Below are 16272 nucleotides of genomic sequence, written 5' to 3'. Positions count from 1 at the left end.
ATTTTAATTGTTTTAAAAGATTGCCTTAGTCTTTCTTTACTGTTACCGGATGGACCCAGACACAGAGACTACAAGAGTGCAAATTGAATGAAATCCCAGATGCAGTTTATTATGCTACTCCAATCCCAATCAATAATTACCAGAAGAAAAAAAGTGGTACACAATATGGGACTTTTAATTATAAAGAAGCCTGAAATACCCATGGGACTCTTATTTTGAAATGTCTGTGTTCCCAGCTGTGAGCTCACACATGGCTGATTCGCTGAGAAAGTGAATCTGATTCAAACTGCTAACCTGAGCTCCTGCGTTCAAACCCTCATTTCTTTTCGGGTGATTCATGAAAAAGATCCGGTTCAAAAGAGTCATTTGTTTAAAACTCTCTCACACTGGGTTTGTTGTTGCATGCGGTGCAGCGAGCTCGTCAGAAACAGAAACGGTGAAAAGTGGCGCGAGACACAATGGTTTTACGCATTTTAAAAATATATTAAATAATTCACAAGATGATATCTGACAAAACCACATATGAACGCACACAATCCGACTGTTGCCAGTGGCGACTAGATTTTAAATTATTGTCGCAATTAATTATTTTTGGTCACATTTGCAACCATTTTAGTCGCAGACTGGAGCCCTGTAAATTCATATTGCATTTCACTAATTGAAAAAGCTGATAAAATAATGAAGTGGTAAACAAAAACAAAAAATGGTATATAATTACCTCCCCAAATACAAACATTTACTGTCTCCAACTTCCTTCACCGGCCAAATTTGCTGTCATGCAATACCCGTCTACGACAACAGGTGGAAAATTTCCAATATAAATTATGATCTAAAGGCAATTATAAATGTAAACATCATAATGATAATAGTAATAATAATAATAATAATAATAATATAATAAATATAGCTGCAAGCAGCGATGACGGGCCCAAGTATCATGGGTCCATTTCCACCCGATGGCTTTCAGAAAACAATGCATGATGGACACATGCATTTGGTCAAGTAAACAAGTAAGACACCATGTCTTACCTTCTGCTCAGACATAATGGTTAACAACTTTGATATGTGTGGCAAATGTAATAAATGTGTAACTATGGCAAGTGTGAACCTTTGAACAATCCAAAAAAAGAATATTGTTATTTGGTTTGTTCATGTAAGATATCAAGAATCCCCTTACCTTTTTAAATTTGACACCAATCTGAGTAAATTTGATGTGACAGGGGTGAATATAAGAGTTTTTTTTTTTTAGTTTTTTTTTTTTATAAAGTCTATTCAAAGTGTCAGATCTATTGTTGAAAGCTGGAGGCCCTATGACAGTGACGCACCATAGCCACATTCATGTCATAAACATTATTAAACATATGGCTGAGTTCGTCAAATACACCTGAATACACTACAACATCATGTAATTTTATCCATTGCCATGAAAACACTTTATGATATCAAGAATCCCTTCACAATTTTACATCAGTGGTGTCTTGACATTGTTAACAATTCTGAAGCGATTTGGGTAAATGTAAGAGGACTACTTCAAAGTCTGTTGTAAGTGCCACACTTCCTGCTTCCAGTTGGTGGCACTATGACCGTGACCCACAGTAGCCACCTCCATGTGATCATCCCCCATTACCAAACATACAGATCAATTTTTATCCAAATCACACAATACACACAGAAGATATGTGACACTTCCTGTTTCCCATTTTTGTCATTAATTTATTGACTCACCAAGGCAATGGAGTTAACACACGATTTATCATAAATCTGTTTGAAATTTAGCATCTTCAATGTCTTGGCATAATGTTGCCTTAATTTGGTAACAGTCACATGAATCCCCTAGGAGGAGCCAAGTCAAATATGCGGATCATGGATGGTCCGCTGTGGCGACCCCTAATGGGAGCAGCTGAAAGAAAAACAACAACAACAACATTAGGGCCTCTGCACTTTCAGTGCTTGGGCCCTATTAATTAAAATATAAATAAACCATTACCTCTTGAAAGTTCAACACAACCCAAATAATTTCTACTTTCATAAAACAGCTACAATAGATGGTTTACTTAGTCGGTGCGTAAACGAATAGAAAACACCGGTTTTCCTATTATGTGTATGCCTAATAAATTCCCTTGTGTTCCCCAATTAATGCTGCCTAAGAATTTCCACTGTGTTCTTATCAAATTGGTGTTTGTATTGCATTTCGTTAATGCAGTTAAAGCTGCCTAAAGAAAAATATATCAAACTTTATGTTCAAGGTGAACATGTTTTTGTATTATTTTATGATTTAATCACTTTCATCTTTGTTTCTTAAACTGTGCTTTTCCTAAGCAAATAGTAAGTTTGTTTGTTAATGGGCCTACACACACCAAAATGTTATTTCAAAAGAAAACTTTAGTTTAATTCCATGGCTTGCAAATTAAGAACTGTTCTTTATGGAGTGAATGATGAATACAAGTTGATGTCAAAAAGCAATGTTTTGCATAACCTTTGAATAAAAGTTTGTCAATCTAATTATTTTTTTTGCTTTAATGACATTGTCTTTTCCCGACAGGCTGTATTACCGTAATAATGAAATTTGTAATATAGGTGCTGTTTTTATCTAGTTTACTAAGCCTTAGCGTATTTCTTACTAGCCATGTCTGAGTCTAGAGAGTAGGTTATAACTGGAAAATGTTTCATACTAGTCAGAGAACATTTTTCCATTCAATTTAGAACACTTGATTTATCTAATCAAAATAACAAAATATGCATTGAAGCAATGATGAAAATGCGTTTAGATTCAAATTCAGTAAATCCCCATGAGGTGTCAGTGACTGTTTTTATTTCACCTCTAGTGGCTGCTGTTATACTGTAGAACTAAGCCGTTCTAATAGTATAATCCTTCAGAGGAACACAGGAGGATTAAAAAATATTTTTTTTAACTAGTTGGGAACTATTGGCACAGATTTTTGATGATAACCAATAGCTTAAAAAAGCAACTATTGGCATGGATTAATCGGTAAACTGATATATCAGTCTACCTCCATTTCATCCATTCTCTTGTGGAGCTGCTAAGATGACCAAAGAGCAGCAATGTACCCTACAGGGCCATCCAATGCCAAAATAAAAATGAGATAAAGGGGCACGTTACTGTGGTCCATCCATTAAGTCATCCATCACCTGGTAATGCCCTTTGTTTACTTCCTCTGTTTCCTTACAGTCTTAAGCACTACTTGAGTGTAACTTAAAACTGTGCCACCATTCCAATAATTTCAAGCCTTTTTGCAACTAATTTCACACACAGGAGATGGTATTTATGCCATCAACATCTCTGTTGAGCTGTGCTTGGTGTCTGACCACTAGAGTGGACTGGGAGCTTTGGACCGAGTCTCAGGATGAAGGCACTTGAGCTTCATATCATTGGTTCGAAGCACTCAGCCAGTATTACAAGTGGCTCGACTTGAAGGCTAAATGGTCTCCTGGTAACATCTGATCCCTTTGAGCTGGCCTCTTCTATGAAGCACAGTGAAGACTCATCATTGATTGAGATGGTATGAATTAAACATAAACTGAGGGACAAAGGGGAGAACACAACCACACACAAACTGTACACATACACACAGAAATCCCATGGCCTCAGAGGCAGAGACTTACAAGAAACTTAGTTTCACTTTCTTTAGTATTGTGTGTGTGTATATTATATATATATATATAAATAAAAAAAAATAGCATATTTGAGTCTTAGTTGACAAAGTCTTTCAATTGAAATTATTTTGAAAAAAGTCATTAAGGTACACCAGCTTTCTGGTGTCCACTTCTCTCCTGCTGAGTCATGAGCCAGACAGCACAACTCAGATATAAGAGATTAATTGAATCAATTAGACTTGGATTCAGTTCAAAGCTGAAGGCTTTGGCAGCATTAACAAACTCAGACTACCTTAAAATAATCAGCGGAAGACATCTGATACTAGCCCTCTTTACTAATGCCAATTTACAGTGATTAGGAAGTGCAATGGGAACTAAATTTTCATACAAGGTAATCCATGCTCTACTTAATTTACAACTACAGAATAAACAGATATACAGAGTGTCATAGTAACATAATTCCCTTGATTAAAAACATCTTCAAAATAGCAGTGTAATGGCATAAAGGAGCCAACTGGTGTGCTTCAGGCAGGCTAACACAGTAAATGAGGTGGACAGTGGAAGGAGGAGGCTGAGAAGTCAGATGACATCTGTGCTGCAGGCAAAGAGGATCACAGACAACCCGTTCATGACAATAAATATTTAAAGAGTTTACTGAATTGGGGGCCTGGGTAGCTCATAGAGGTGTGAATCTTCACTGGCCTCACGATTAGATTATAATTCAAAGGGTAACGATTCGATTATAAAACGATTCCCGATGCATCACGATGCATCTTGTCCTTCAATTTCTTTCTTTTTTTTCAGTTTCTTCAAAATTTATTTTGTACTCTTTTTTTTTTTCTTCCAACTTTTTATTTAACAGCTGTTTTAAAAAATCAGAATGAGTCACATTACATAAACTGGCCTTTTACATTCAGTATGAGCTGTGAACAAAACATGGAACATCCACAAGATTAAATAAATGGTTCTATATTTTAAAAGAGTATCTCAGTTTTTCAGTTTCTTTCTTTAAAAATCTCTTAAAAAGCACAAGAAAAAAATATTGGTTTTCCATCAAAACACACTGAATACTATTACTTCAACTGATATATATATATATATATATATATATATATATATATATATATATATATATATATATACACACACACACACACACATATTATTTTTTTATTTATTTTTTGGTTTAAGCATTGTAAATCATTTAATAGTATTTAATTATTATTTAAAATTAATTATGCCATGCTATTCATTTTAATTTTTAACCACAACTGGAAGTTGCTGGTCCAGGATGAGAGATATATCTGCTTCTATGAGAGCACAGCTGTCAGCTTCTCTCCTCACCTGCACAGGTGATAGTAAAGCGGTTTAAATAGCGCAGTTGTTGCTTCAGAAATGTATCAAGCGTCTCATATGCACTGTTCCATCTGTTTGCTCCGCGAGCAGAAGATCACACGACCCTGTCGCAAAAGCTACGATGGATTTCAAACCTTTATCATCAGGTGTGCGCACTGTCCTGACAAGCGAGTGACCGCCAATAAAGCAAAAGCCAATGAAATGGAGAGCGCGCAAGAGTAGAGAAAGGCATTGAAAACAAATAATTAAATGAAAACATAACTAACATCTCCCGAACCGCTGCCTCGTCATTACTTTCTTCTGTGTTTTCCCCCGTTGTGTGCAAATCAGTGCAATAATGGGTTCCAGCTCTTCTTTCATGTTGTCTGTTGGCTTGTTATCACAAATAAACTCTCCCGTTGCCATGTGCGTTTGTTTGTGAAAGAATTTCGGGATCGTAGTTTCATTCGGGCACAAATGGTCATGTGTTTGATACAGCTGGTCTGCAAACAGTCGTGTCTGTGCACTTGACTTTAGTGTATGCACTTAAATCTGTCTTTGGCACGCTACTGCTCTGCCATGATTTAAACTGAACTCAGAATCGATTCTGATTCTTTTGAGAATCGATTCAGAATCGATGGAGTATGAATCGCGATGCATCACTTAAAAGATTTTTTCCCCCACCTCTATTAGCTCAGCGAGTAAAGATGCTGACTACCACCCCTGGAGTCATGAGTTCGAATCCAGGGCATGCTGAGTGACTCCAGCCAGGTATCCTAAGCAATCAAATTGTCCTGGTTGCTAAGGAGGGTAGAGTCACATGGGGTAACCTCCTCGTGGTCGCCATAGTGTGGTTTGCGCTGTCGGTGAGGCGCGTGGTGAGATGTGTGTGGATGCCGCGGAGAATAGCGTGAAGCCTCCACACGCACTATGTCTCAGCGGTAGCGTGCTCAAAAAGCCACGTGATAAGATGTGCAGACTGACGTCTCAGATGCGGAGGCAACTGAGATTCGTCCTCCGCCACCCAGATTGAGGTGAGTCACTACTCCACCACGATGATTTAGAGCACATTGGGAATTGGGCATTTCAAACTGGGGAGAATTTTTTTTTTTTTTACTGAATTCCCACCTGAATACCTAAGGTACAGTTGAAGTCAGTTTACATACACCTTAGCCAAATACATTTAAAAACTCAATTCCTGCCATTTAATCATAGAAAACATTCCCTGTATTAGGTCAGTTAGGATCACTACTTTATTTTAATAATGTGAAATGTCAGGATAATAGTAGAGAGAATGATTTATTTCAGCTTTTATTTCTTTCATCACATTCCCAGTGGGTCAGAAGTTTAAATACAATTTGTTAGTATTTGGTAACATGTTTAACTTGGTTCAAACATTTTAGGTAGCCTTCCACAAGCTTCTCACAATAAGTTGCTGGAATTTTGGCCCATTCCTCCAGACAGAATTGGTGTAAAGGTTTGTAGGCCTCCTTGATCGCACACACTTTTTCAGTTCTGCCCACAAATTTTCTTTCAGACTGAGGTCAGGGCTTTATGATGGCCATTCCAATACCATGACTTTGTTGTCCTTAAGCCATTTTGCCATAACTTTGGAGGTATGCTTAGGGTCATTGTTCATTTGGAAGACCCAGTTGAGACCAAGCTTTAACTTAATGGCTGATATCTTAAGATGTTGCTTCAATTTATCCACATAAATTTCCTTCCTCATGATGCCATCTATTTTGTGAAGTGCATCAGTCCCTCCTGCAGCAAAGCACCCCCACAACATGATGCTGCCACCCCCATGCTTCACAGTTGGGATGGTGTTCTTCGGCTTGCAAGCCTCACCCTTTTCCCTTCAAAAATACTGATGGTCATTATGGCCAAAAAGTTCAATTTGTGTTTCATTAGACCAGAGGAAATTTCTCCAAAAAGTAAGATCTCTGTCCCCATGTGCAAACTGTAGTCTGGCTTTTTTATGGTGGTTTTGGAGCAGTGGCTTCTTCCTTGCTGAGTAGCCTTTCATGTTATGTTGATATAGGACTTGTTTTACTGTGGATATAGATACTACCCGTTTCCCCCAGCATCTTCACAAGGCACTTTTTGCACCAAACTATGTTTATCTCTATTAGACAGAATGCATCTCCTACCTGAGCAGTGTGATGGCTGCGTGGTCCCATGGTATTTATACTTGCGTACTATTGTTTGTACAGATGAACGTGGTACCTTCAGGCATTTGGAAATTGCTCCCAAGGATGAACCTGACTTGTGGAGGTCCACAATTTATTTTCTGAGGTCTTGGCTGATTTCTTTTAATTTTCCCATGACGTCAAGCAAAGAGGCACTGAATTTGAAGGTAGGCCTTAAAATACATCCACAGGTACACCTCCAATTCAGTACACCTCCTATCAGAAGCTAATAATCTAAAGGCTTGACATCATTTTCTGGAATTTTCCAAGCTGCTTAAAGGCACAGATAACTTAGTGTATGTAAACTTTTGACCCACTGGAATTGTGATATAGTAAATTAAAAGTGAAACAATCTGTCTGTAAACAATTGTTGGAAAAATAACTCATGTCATGCACAAAGTAGATAGTTTGCTAATATTAAATCTGTGGAGTGGTTAAAAAAATTATTTTTAATGACTTCAGCCTAAGTGTATGTAAACTTCTGACTTCAACTGTACCTATAACATGATCGTGTAACCTGCTCTTCTCTAGGTTCGGTGTTTGGTGGCGTTCAATGACGCTAAGATGTTGTGAAGTCACAAAACAAGCCAACACACACAAACAACATTCTCTCTTTTACTAAGGGGCCAAAAAGATGCAATGGTTTTAATTCTAAGATATATTACTACCGTACCCTTAAACATGTTATATAACACTTACAGAAATCTATTGACATTATTAGAATTTAAACAAAAAGATTTGGCCTATTTGTTGGCATTTTAAATAGTATGGACCACTTTAAATGTTCTCACAAGTACATTTTTGGCTTGTTTCGTCATTTATGAGGACATTTTCACAAACGTGACCCTCACATGCATGGAAAAACCTCCACGGACACCTGATGCTTACCATGCCCTGAAAGCTCAGGTCTCAGCTGCCTGTTGAAAAGCCTCATTATTTCGCACCAACAACACAAGATTAACAGTTACACACCTGCAAGCACTTGTAACTCAGCTTTAGCAGCTTAAATAAACAGTGGGACCCCAGATAAAAAAGTATCTAGCAGCAGGATAAATGCAATCATTGTGGATAACCACAAACAAAGTATTTTCTGTGATTACGAGTGGTACCAAAACATCGATGGAAAGTCTCAATTTCCTCCAAGAGTGGTAACGGTGATAAATAGCTTCAGTTAAAACCCACTTTTTCCTTAAGAGTCTCATTTAATCAAAGACAAAATATAAAATGCCAACTACGTAATTTTAAGCAACTAAGGTTGAAATTAGCTGGGTCTCAAATACTAGACAGCCTACCTACCTAGACAGCATTTTGGGCACACCAACGAGTTTTTGCATCCCTTTGTACTGTTTCAATTGTTCGAACGTGCTAAACGGACGTCCTTGACTGATGCGCTGCGAGGTTTTTTTTTTTTTTGACGCCGTGTCAAGTTAAAAAGAACGTCACTTTTAGAACTTTTAAGAGAGTCTAGAGATACTTGCGTTCTGTTCTCTGGTATTTTAGCCAAAGAACGCTCTCGGTCTGAACGGCCCATTAGGCGCGTTCCAACATTCGACCGTTCGACAGTAATGCCCTAAAATTCTGTCTTGATAGGCAGCTCACTAGGTTTTGAAACGCAACCATTGGGTTAATAAACTAACCTGGTTTCACAGTCTTCAGACGGATGGGCTCACGAAAGTGGCGGATGACGGCGAGGGTGTCTCGGTTTGTCAGTCCGCTCACAGGCGTGCCGTTTACCTCCAGTAGCACATCTCCGGGACCGGGCAGTCTGCCGACATGGCACACTAACGCGTCCGACGACACCTGTCCCAGGTGCGGGAACTCTCCGTGCTCGGCTCCCCCGCGTATCTCCAGCACGGAGCTGAACTCCCCTGCGTTACCCCACGAAACGGCGCATTCCTGCACTTTACCTGACCAATGTTTCTTCTTTTTCAAGGTCTTGGACATGGTTAATCCTTCACGTGAATGAGTCTTTTTCGAGAAAGAAGGTTATTTCCTTGTATTTCCTTGTGTGGCACGCGTTTAGTCCGTAGTAACGCACAGCGGTTTGATTCCCATTTCTTGCTCGAAAAGGTTTAAGGGATTCAAAATGTCATAGGCTGCATCACTCGGTTCACAATTACTCCTGTTTTGAGTCTAAATTCATGTAAATTCATTTAAATTCAGGTAGTCCGTGTAAGGCAACAACAGCTCAAGCGAAGGCAGATTTTACCGCAGCTTCACGATACTGAAGGTAGAAAAGGGCTCTTCGCCAAATACTATACAGAGTGTCGCCCAATTTTTTTCTTCAGACTAGAGCTTTAAATGATCCCAACAAACTCTGGAAATAAGAAGCTATATCATCCAAGACCGGATAACCTACTTTATCCAGGAACCTCAAATAATAATAGCCTTAAATCTCTGCGTAGTACCGGTTGATGAATGAAACACCGTTGGAAAAAGTAAAAAAAAAAACACTCACATCCGTTTGTAATCCCTTGTTATCTGGAGCGACTCTGTTGTTAAATTGGGTCTCGCGCACCTGTTAAATGACATCAGCTACCAGCGCGTGCACGGGAAACGAGGAACAACAATACACCTGGATCAGGAATACCCGCTTAAACTAGGTTATGGTCAACTATCCAACGACCTTTGGTTCCTGTGCGAAACGCCCTCTTATGCGGGTTTTTGTTGTCTACGTAGATCTGTCAGTGGCCGATGTCCCGTCGGTGATTAATTGTAAACACAGCTTTGCAACTTTGTAGTCATTTTCACCTTGTTACTTGCACCAAATGAGAGCAGTGAATATCACTGGCGCACACTGACACCAATGCAGACGGAGAGAACGAGCGAAAGACAGCCAATGAGAGCGATAGGGCGGCCTTTCCCATACTATTTCACAATACCAATCATAAAACCACCCCACCGTCCATTCAAATAGGATATTTAGGGCTGGAAGGAATAATGGCAACATTCTTCCTTGCAGCCATAAGAACTTTTAATGTAAGTAATACACTTATGCCCTTACATAGACCATGATTTACAATCTTACAATAAAATTTACAATCACGATTTTTTCAACCGCACAATGATGACTCTAATTAAAACATTACAGATATCACAGCTTCATTTTCTGTTAGGTGGAGGGGTACCAACACCTAACGGTCCAGGAACGTTTATCTTTAAAAAATTAAAAAAATAATTAAATAAAAAATAATTTTAAAACCTAAAAAATAATTGTATTTAGATTTTGTTTGCAGAATTATATAATTTAATTATTTGTTATCATTTCTTTTTTTATTATTATTTTTTTTTTAACTTTTATTATTTTGGGGGGGACGTTTAATGTTCTAGGAATGTTCTTTATTGGTTTAAATTTGAATAACTGTAAACTTACCATCACAAAATGTTGCAGGGAAGTTTTTTGTATAAAAACCTAAAAATAACTGTTTTTACTTTTAGGTTTTAGTTTGCAAAATTATATAATTTTATGTAACATTATTAAAAGTAGTAGTTCACCCAAAAAATGAGAATTCTCTCAGCATTTACTCACCCTAATGACATTCCAGGTGTGTATGACTTTCTTCTGCTGAGCACAAATGAAGATTTAAAAAAAAAAAAAAAAAAAAATATCTCTACTCTGTAGGTTCATAAAATGCAAGTGAGTGGTGGCCAGAATTTTGAAGTCTAAAAAGCATATAAAGGCAGCATAAAAGTAATCCATACAACTATTTAAATCCTTTTTTACAGTAAATCTCCACTTTCACTTTCACATTCTTCTTTTGTTTTTGCCAATTCACATTTTTTGTGCATATTGCTACCTACTGGGCATGAAGGAGGATTTATAATACTGTATAAAAGACTTAAATATTGATTGTTTCTCACCCACACCTATCATATTGCTTCTGATGATATGGATTTAACCACTGGATTCATATTGATTACTTTTATGCCGCCTTTATTTGCTTTTTGGACCTTCAAAGTTTTGGCCACCATTCACTTGCATTGTATGGACCTACAGAACTGAGATATTCTTCTAAAAATCTTCATTTGTGTTCATCAAAAGAAAGAAACACACACATCTGGAAGGATATGAGGGTGAGTAAATGAGAGAATTTTCATCTCTTTAACACGACTCACAAGTAAGTGGCCTTGACAATGACAACGAAAACGTAATACAAACGTAATGTCAGAAACATAGGTCTGCTATTATGAATCCATATGTCGAACAGCTGTGTCTTGTACCTTCTCATTTCAGATCACCTGTTACACATCTTTTTGCACATGGGCGTATTTTGTATGTATAATTTTGTACTGTTTCAACAACATCAACTCATATAACAACCACGCTTGTAAGACTTCACATTTGAAACATGTCATCTCTTTTATGCATGGGCAGTAGTATAACAGATGATAAAATACAACAAAATTGTGAAATCTATTTCAGGAGTTAGGCCAAGCTGCTAGGCTTGGTGTTGTATTATAGTGCCATCTGCTGTTGTAGTCTAGTTAATTTCTGCAAAGAATAATTCAAGAATGTGTGAATGTAATCTGTCCCAGAGATTGTGTTATTTGCAGAAATTCGAGGAAATCTTCTTTCTTACAATTTATGCTTATTCTGTACCAGAAATTCATAATTAAACAAATAGAAAAGAAAAACACCACCAAAACTTAAAACATTCATGGCAAAAGTTAAAAGAGTTCAGTGAATCATTAACTGGAGTGCGCAGTCACCCTCACGGTCATTGCTCTGGAAGTCAAAATCAAACCATATGCTTAAAAATTGAGGTGGAACAAGATATACGACTTGCTTGTCGTGTCTACTAAATCAGCCAGAGAGATCTTTGAAGGCTTCTTGCCATCTCCGATCTAGCAAGGTAAGGATGCTGTGGACTCATTGGTGTCTTCTCACAGTAAATACAATTTCTGTTTTTGGAATAAGAGCCACATGTTTTGTGTTGATCCAATAAATGCACATTTCTGGGGGATTTTGACATTATGGCCCCTTACATCTCAGCTCTAATATCCAATGTAACACAAAGTAATTTCTGTTTAAAGGGTGTTTTTGCATTTTCTCATGCTAGGTGTGGGAAATGGTAAAGGAACACCTTCATGGCTGTACAGGTGCAGTGCAACATCTCCTCTGACCTGGTCTGTTGTGCGTAAGAGTCCACCTTTCTTTCAGTGCTATAGCTTGAAAGACTGAGCCATGTTGTGAGAATACAGTACCTCTAATCTAAGATTACACGCTATTTGAGACAAAGCTCTTTCCTTTTTTTAAACAAGGAAGAAATTTACTGGAATGTACTTTACATTGAATGATTGTACTTTTGTTTTCAGAGCTTTAAATTATATTAAAATAATAATAGTCACATTATATATTTTGTTTTGTATTTTCATGAATGGACAGATGAGGAAGGATCAGGCCCGTTTGCTGTCATCATTATTCCAAGCTTGCTGGCTCTCAGCACATTGATAGTCGTGTCTCAAATAATATGGAGCTTCTTTACCAAAAGATCATCTCCTCGGGTGGCCACAGGCTCACATACACATGTAAATGGTATGGGGAAAAAACCTTTAAGAACTCCTTGAACTGTATGACTATCGTCAATTGTATTGTCAGCAACCCTCAGTCACCTTTCCCCCTCATCTTCTCAAGCAGAAAAAAAAATAAAAAATTATGTGCTTGATTTGGGCCATCCTCTGATGTTCATATCATGAGAAATGTTATCTGCTAAATCAACCAGCTTTTTTAGAAGGAGAACCTGTACCAGTGGGCACAGTCTCTGGGACTCTGCAGCCTGCACAGGATAAACTTGGTCCATGGGAGATACCTGCTCAGTGCACCCTTGAAGGGGTGGAACTCTTTCAAATGGGACACTATGGACCCATCTGCAAGGGTCAGCTAAAACAAGACAGCATATCCACTGCTGTAGTGATTAAAATTCTAAAAGGTAAAATGAGCCAATATAGCCTACTTTGTTTGGTCACCACTACCACATGTTCAAAAGACAATGTTTTTCAGACAGGTGGAGAGGGCTTTCAACTTTGAGATCTTGTGATTGTACTTATTGTATATTAAAAGACTGTGAATATTACACATGCCTACATGTTTCAGACAGGTCAAATCAGCATGAGGCTAAAGAATTTGTGGATTTGGTCCTCTTCCATGCAGCAGTAAGCAAACATGAGAATATAGTGAAAATGTTATACTGCCAAACACGCTGCACGCCCATGTACCTGGTTTTGGAAGCAAGCATTCCAGGGAACCTTTTACATTTCCTCTGGAGTCTTCGAGAGGTAAAAATACTTACATTTTGACAAAGAGTCCAGATGGTAAGTCATATTAATGATTTTGCTTCTGAATTTGACTTTTACCAAACAGGATAGATCTGGGACAGGTGATAACTTGCAAGCGTTTTCAGAGAGGTCTGTTTATCTAGTAGCTAAACAGGTGGCGGCAGGTCTGGTGAGTCTTTATCATTTGAAAATGCATTCTGTGTACATAACTTAATGGAAAATAAAGCAACTGAAAGACAAATATTAAAGGGATAGTTCACCCAAAAATGAAAATGCTGTCATTGTTTACTCACCCTCATGCCATCCCAGATGTGTATGACTTTCTTTCTTCTGCAGCACACAAATGAAGATTTTTAGAAGAATATCTCAGCTCTGTAGGTCCTTTTAATGGAAGTAAATGGTGGCCAGAACTTTGAAGCTCCAAAAATCACATAAAAGCAGCATAAAAGTAATTCATACAACTCAGTGTATTAATATTTGTCTTCTGAAGCAATGCAATCACTTTGAGAGAGAAACAGATCAATTTTTAAATCCTTTTTTTATTATAAATCTCCACTTTCACTTTCAGAATGTGAAAGTGGAGATTTATAGGAAAAAAGGACTTAAATATTGATCTGTTTCTCTCTCACACTATTGCTTATAAAGACATCGATTTAACCACTGGAATCAAATGGATTACTTTTTTTGCTACCTTTATTTAATTTTTGGAGCTTCAAAGATCTGGCCACAATTTCCATTAAAAGGACCTACAGAGCTGAGATATTCTTCTAAAAATCTTCATTTGTGTGCTGCAGAAGAGAGAAAGTCATACACATCTGGAAAGGTATGAGGGTGAGTAAATAATGGGAGAAATGTTCATTTTTGGGTGAATAATCCCTTTAATTTTTTAAAATTGTATCATGCATCAAAGTGTTTTCCCTTTCTTTAGGACTACCTACACTCCTACCATAGAGTTGTTCATGGGGATGTTGCAGCCCGAAACATGTTGATTAGTTCAGGGTTCTTGGTCAAAGTCTCTGGGTTGGACTTGGCTTTTAAGAGCCGACAAGCAAGGATCATTGACAAGGAAATGGAAGCCAATGTACCAGTAAAATGGCAAGCCCCAGAACGGATCATGAGGCATCCCCTAACAGACAGGAGTGATGTGTGAGTCTACCACCATATTATATCTCTTACAATTTAAGAAAGAAGAAAAAAACTAGTGACTTTTTAAAAATGGCATACTACACTGTGAGTTGACCAAGCCATTTATAAGTTGTGCTGTCTTACTCCTTTAGATGGTCCTTTGGAATCCTGCTTTATGAGATGATAACCCTGGGTAATTTTATAAAGAATTCCTTAAACATCTGTTGCAATCTTTTCCTCAGTCTCTTGCCTATTTTCTTTAATAGTAGGGTTATAATATGTAGAACTTTGGCAAGCACAATATGTTGAATACTTTTTCCATCAAAGACAATTTTGAAGCATGCCTTCTTTCTCCTTTTGAAAGGCTCTCCTCCCTATCCTGATCTGGAACCATCAGAAGTGCTCCTTCAAACTTTAGCCAATTACAGAATGAAAAGACCAGAAAAATGTGGAGCTCCATTGTAAGCCATTATGCATTTAATTTGTGCCTTTTATGATTATGATTATTATTACTATTATTATTTCATTTCACATAACAAATTGCCCTTATTGTATTAGTCCTCCTCTATGACCTGCAACTGTTTGAGAAGATCTGAAAATCTTGGCTTAATGCTCAGTGGCTCATTTGTAGCAGTGTATACCAAAGCAATGAGAATAATCAGGTGTTATCTGGTATATCTTGCAGATTTGATCTAATTAAGTACTGCTGCATGTGGAATTTCAAGGACCGGCCTGTGTATTCTGCCATTGTCAGACTTCTGGACTCTTACATTTACCTCGCTGACACAAGACCTCTTTGCTATGGACAACAGATAGACATCTGTGAATACAGAAAGAAAGCAGGGCTGGCCCCATGAGCTCTCCGCATTCAGAGACCAATTGTGTTTGTGTATTAATATAGTTCTAGATTCAGTTCTAATAAGACTGACATTTCACATTCAGCTAAATTGTATATTGTGCTCTGACCACGTCGTGATGGCCAAAACGTCAATACAGGTCGCCCGACCAATGGCCAATAGCATAGCGGCCTCTAGTGGTAAACTGAAATAAAAACTGCAAACTGCTCGGGATTTAAAGCCTGAAAATGCGAAGGTGTGTTCATGTTTTTGACACCTGACACAGTCAATCAATTATTGAGAACAACACAAATTAAATGAGGTTAATAGTGGGTACTTAATGACTATCTGCCTTAAAAAAAATAAAAAATACCAGAAGTCACACGTTAACATGTTACTTCTATCTTATACTGAGACACACAAACAGTTTACTACGGTTTTATTGTGTTAGCAATAGCAGTAACTGTAGGAACCAGGGGTTAAAGTACTGAGAATGTACAATACTATGTATATGGGTAATGGGATATCTCACCGGTCTCTGTGACAACACTAGACAGTTTAAACCATAGACATACATAGATGCCTCATTCGGCTAGTTCGGATCTGTTAACCACGGCGCCATCTTAGAACGGTCAACAAGGACAGAGATTATCATCTAAAATATTGCCCAATGTTTGTGGAAAATCTGATAATCTGAGAGTTGGCTGTAAAAGACAATAGACGTTTGTAGGTCGTAACTGTCCATTTACATTCATGTGTTAACGGCGGCTCTTGACCTATCTAATATGGTGGGCCGCGGGCACATTCTTTGAGCCAATCAGAAGACTTTGATGTGCTTACTGCCTGTCAATAATTTTGATCTCGGAGTGTAGTAGTTGAAGCGGTTTGTTCAGGTT

At 37.9% G+C, this 16272-nt stretch overlaps 2 protein-coding genes across 5 annotated transcripts in view; one reads left to right on the top strand and one right to left on the bottom strand.

Annotated features, from left to right (window-relative positions):
* LOC127419593 (membrane-associated guanylate kinase, WW and PDZ domain-containing protein 3-like) overlaps positions 1-9898 on the bottom strand; it is a 267603-nt gene extending 257705 nt beyond the window's left edge. For all 3 annotated transcript variants that reach the window (XM_051661105.1, XM_051661106.1, XM_051661107.1), the window contains exon 1: positions 8777-9898. In XM_051661105.1, coding sequence (XP_051517065.1) covers positions 8777-9083 — 307 coding nt within the window. In that variant the 5' untranslated portion in view covers positions 9084-9898. The remainder of the gene's footprint in view (positions 1-8776) is intronic.
* A 1979-nt stretch (positions 9899-11877) lies between these two features.
* LOC127419612 (tyrosine-protein kinase STYK1-like) lies at positions 11878-15625 on the top strand. 2 transcript variants are annotated; one of them, XM_051661147.1, is made up of 10 exons: positions 11878-11992; positions 12200-12239; positions 12526-12675; positions 12863-13069; positions 13234-13415; positions 13501-13584; positions 14344-14561; positions 14693-14733; positions 14905-15001; positions 15226-15625. In XM_051661147.1, exons 2-10 carry the CDS (start codon positions 12209-12211, stop codon positions 15395-15397), a joined length of 1182 nt encoding a protein of 393 aa, XP_051517107.1. In that variant the 5' UTR covers positions 11878-11992; positions 12200-12208; the 3' UTR covers positions 15398-15625. The 2 variants fall into 2 exon arrangements, with proteins under 2 accessions (XP_051517107.1, XP_051517106.1); XM_051661146.1 differs by having other exon boundaries at positions 12200-12273.
* Positions 15626-16272: the final 647 nt, after the last annotated feature.

The sequence above is a fragment of the Myxocyprinus asiaticus genome, chromosome 29 (genome assembly GCF_019703515.2).
Source record: "Myxocyprinus asiaticus isolate MX2 ecotype Aquarium Trade chromosome 29, UBuf_Myxa_2, whole genome shotgun sequence".
Lineage (NCBI taxonomy): Eukaryota > Metazoa > Chordata > Actinopteri > Cypriniformes > Catostomidae > Myxocyprinus > Myxocyprinus asiaticus.
Note: the sequence above shows the minus strand (reverse complement) of the source record. Positions and strands in the feature narration are given on the sequence as shown.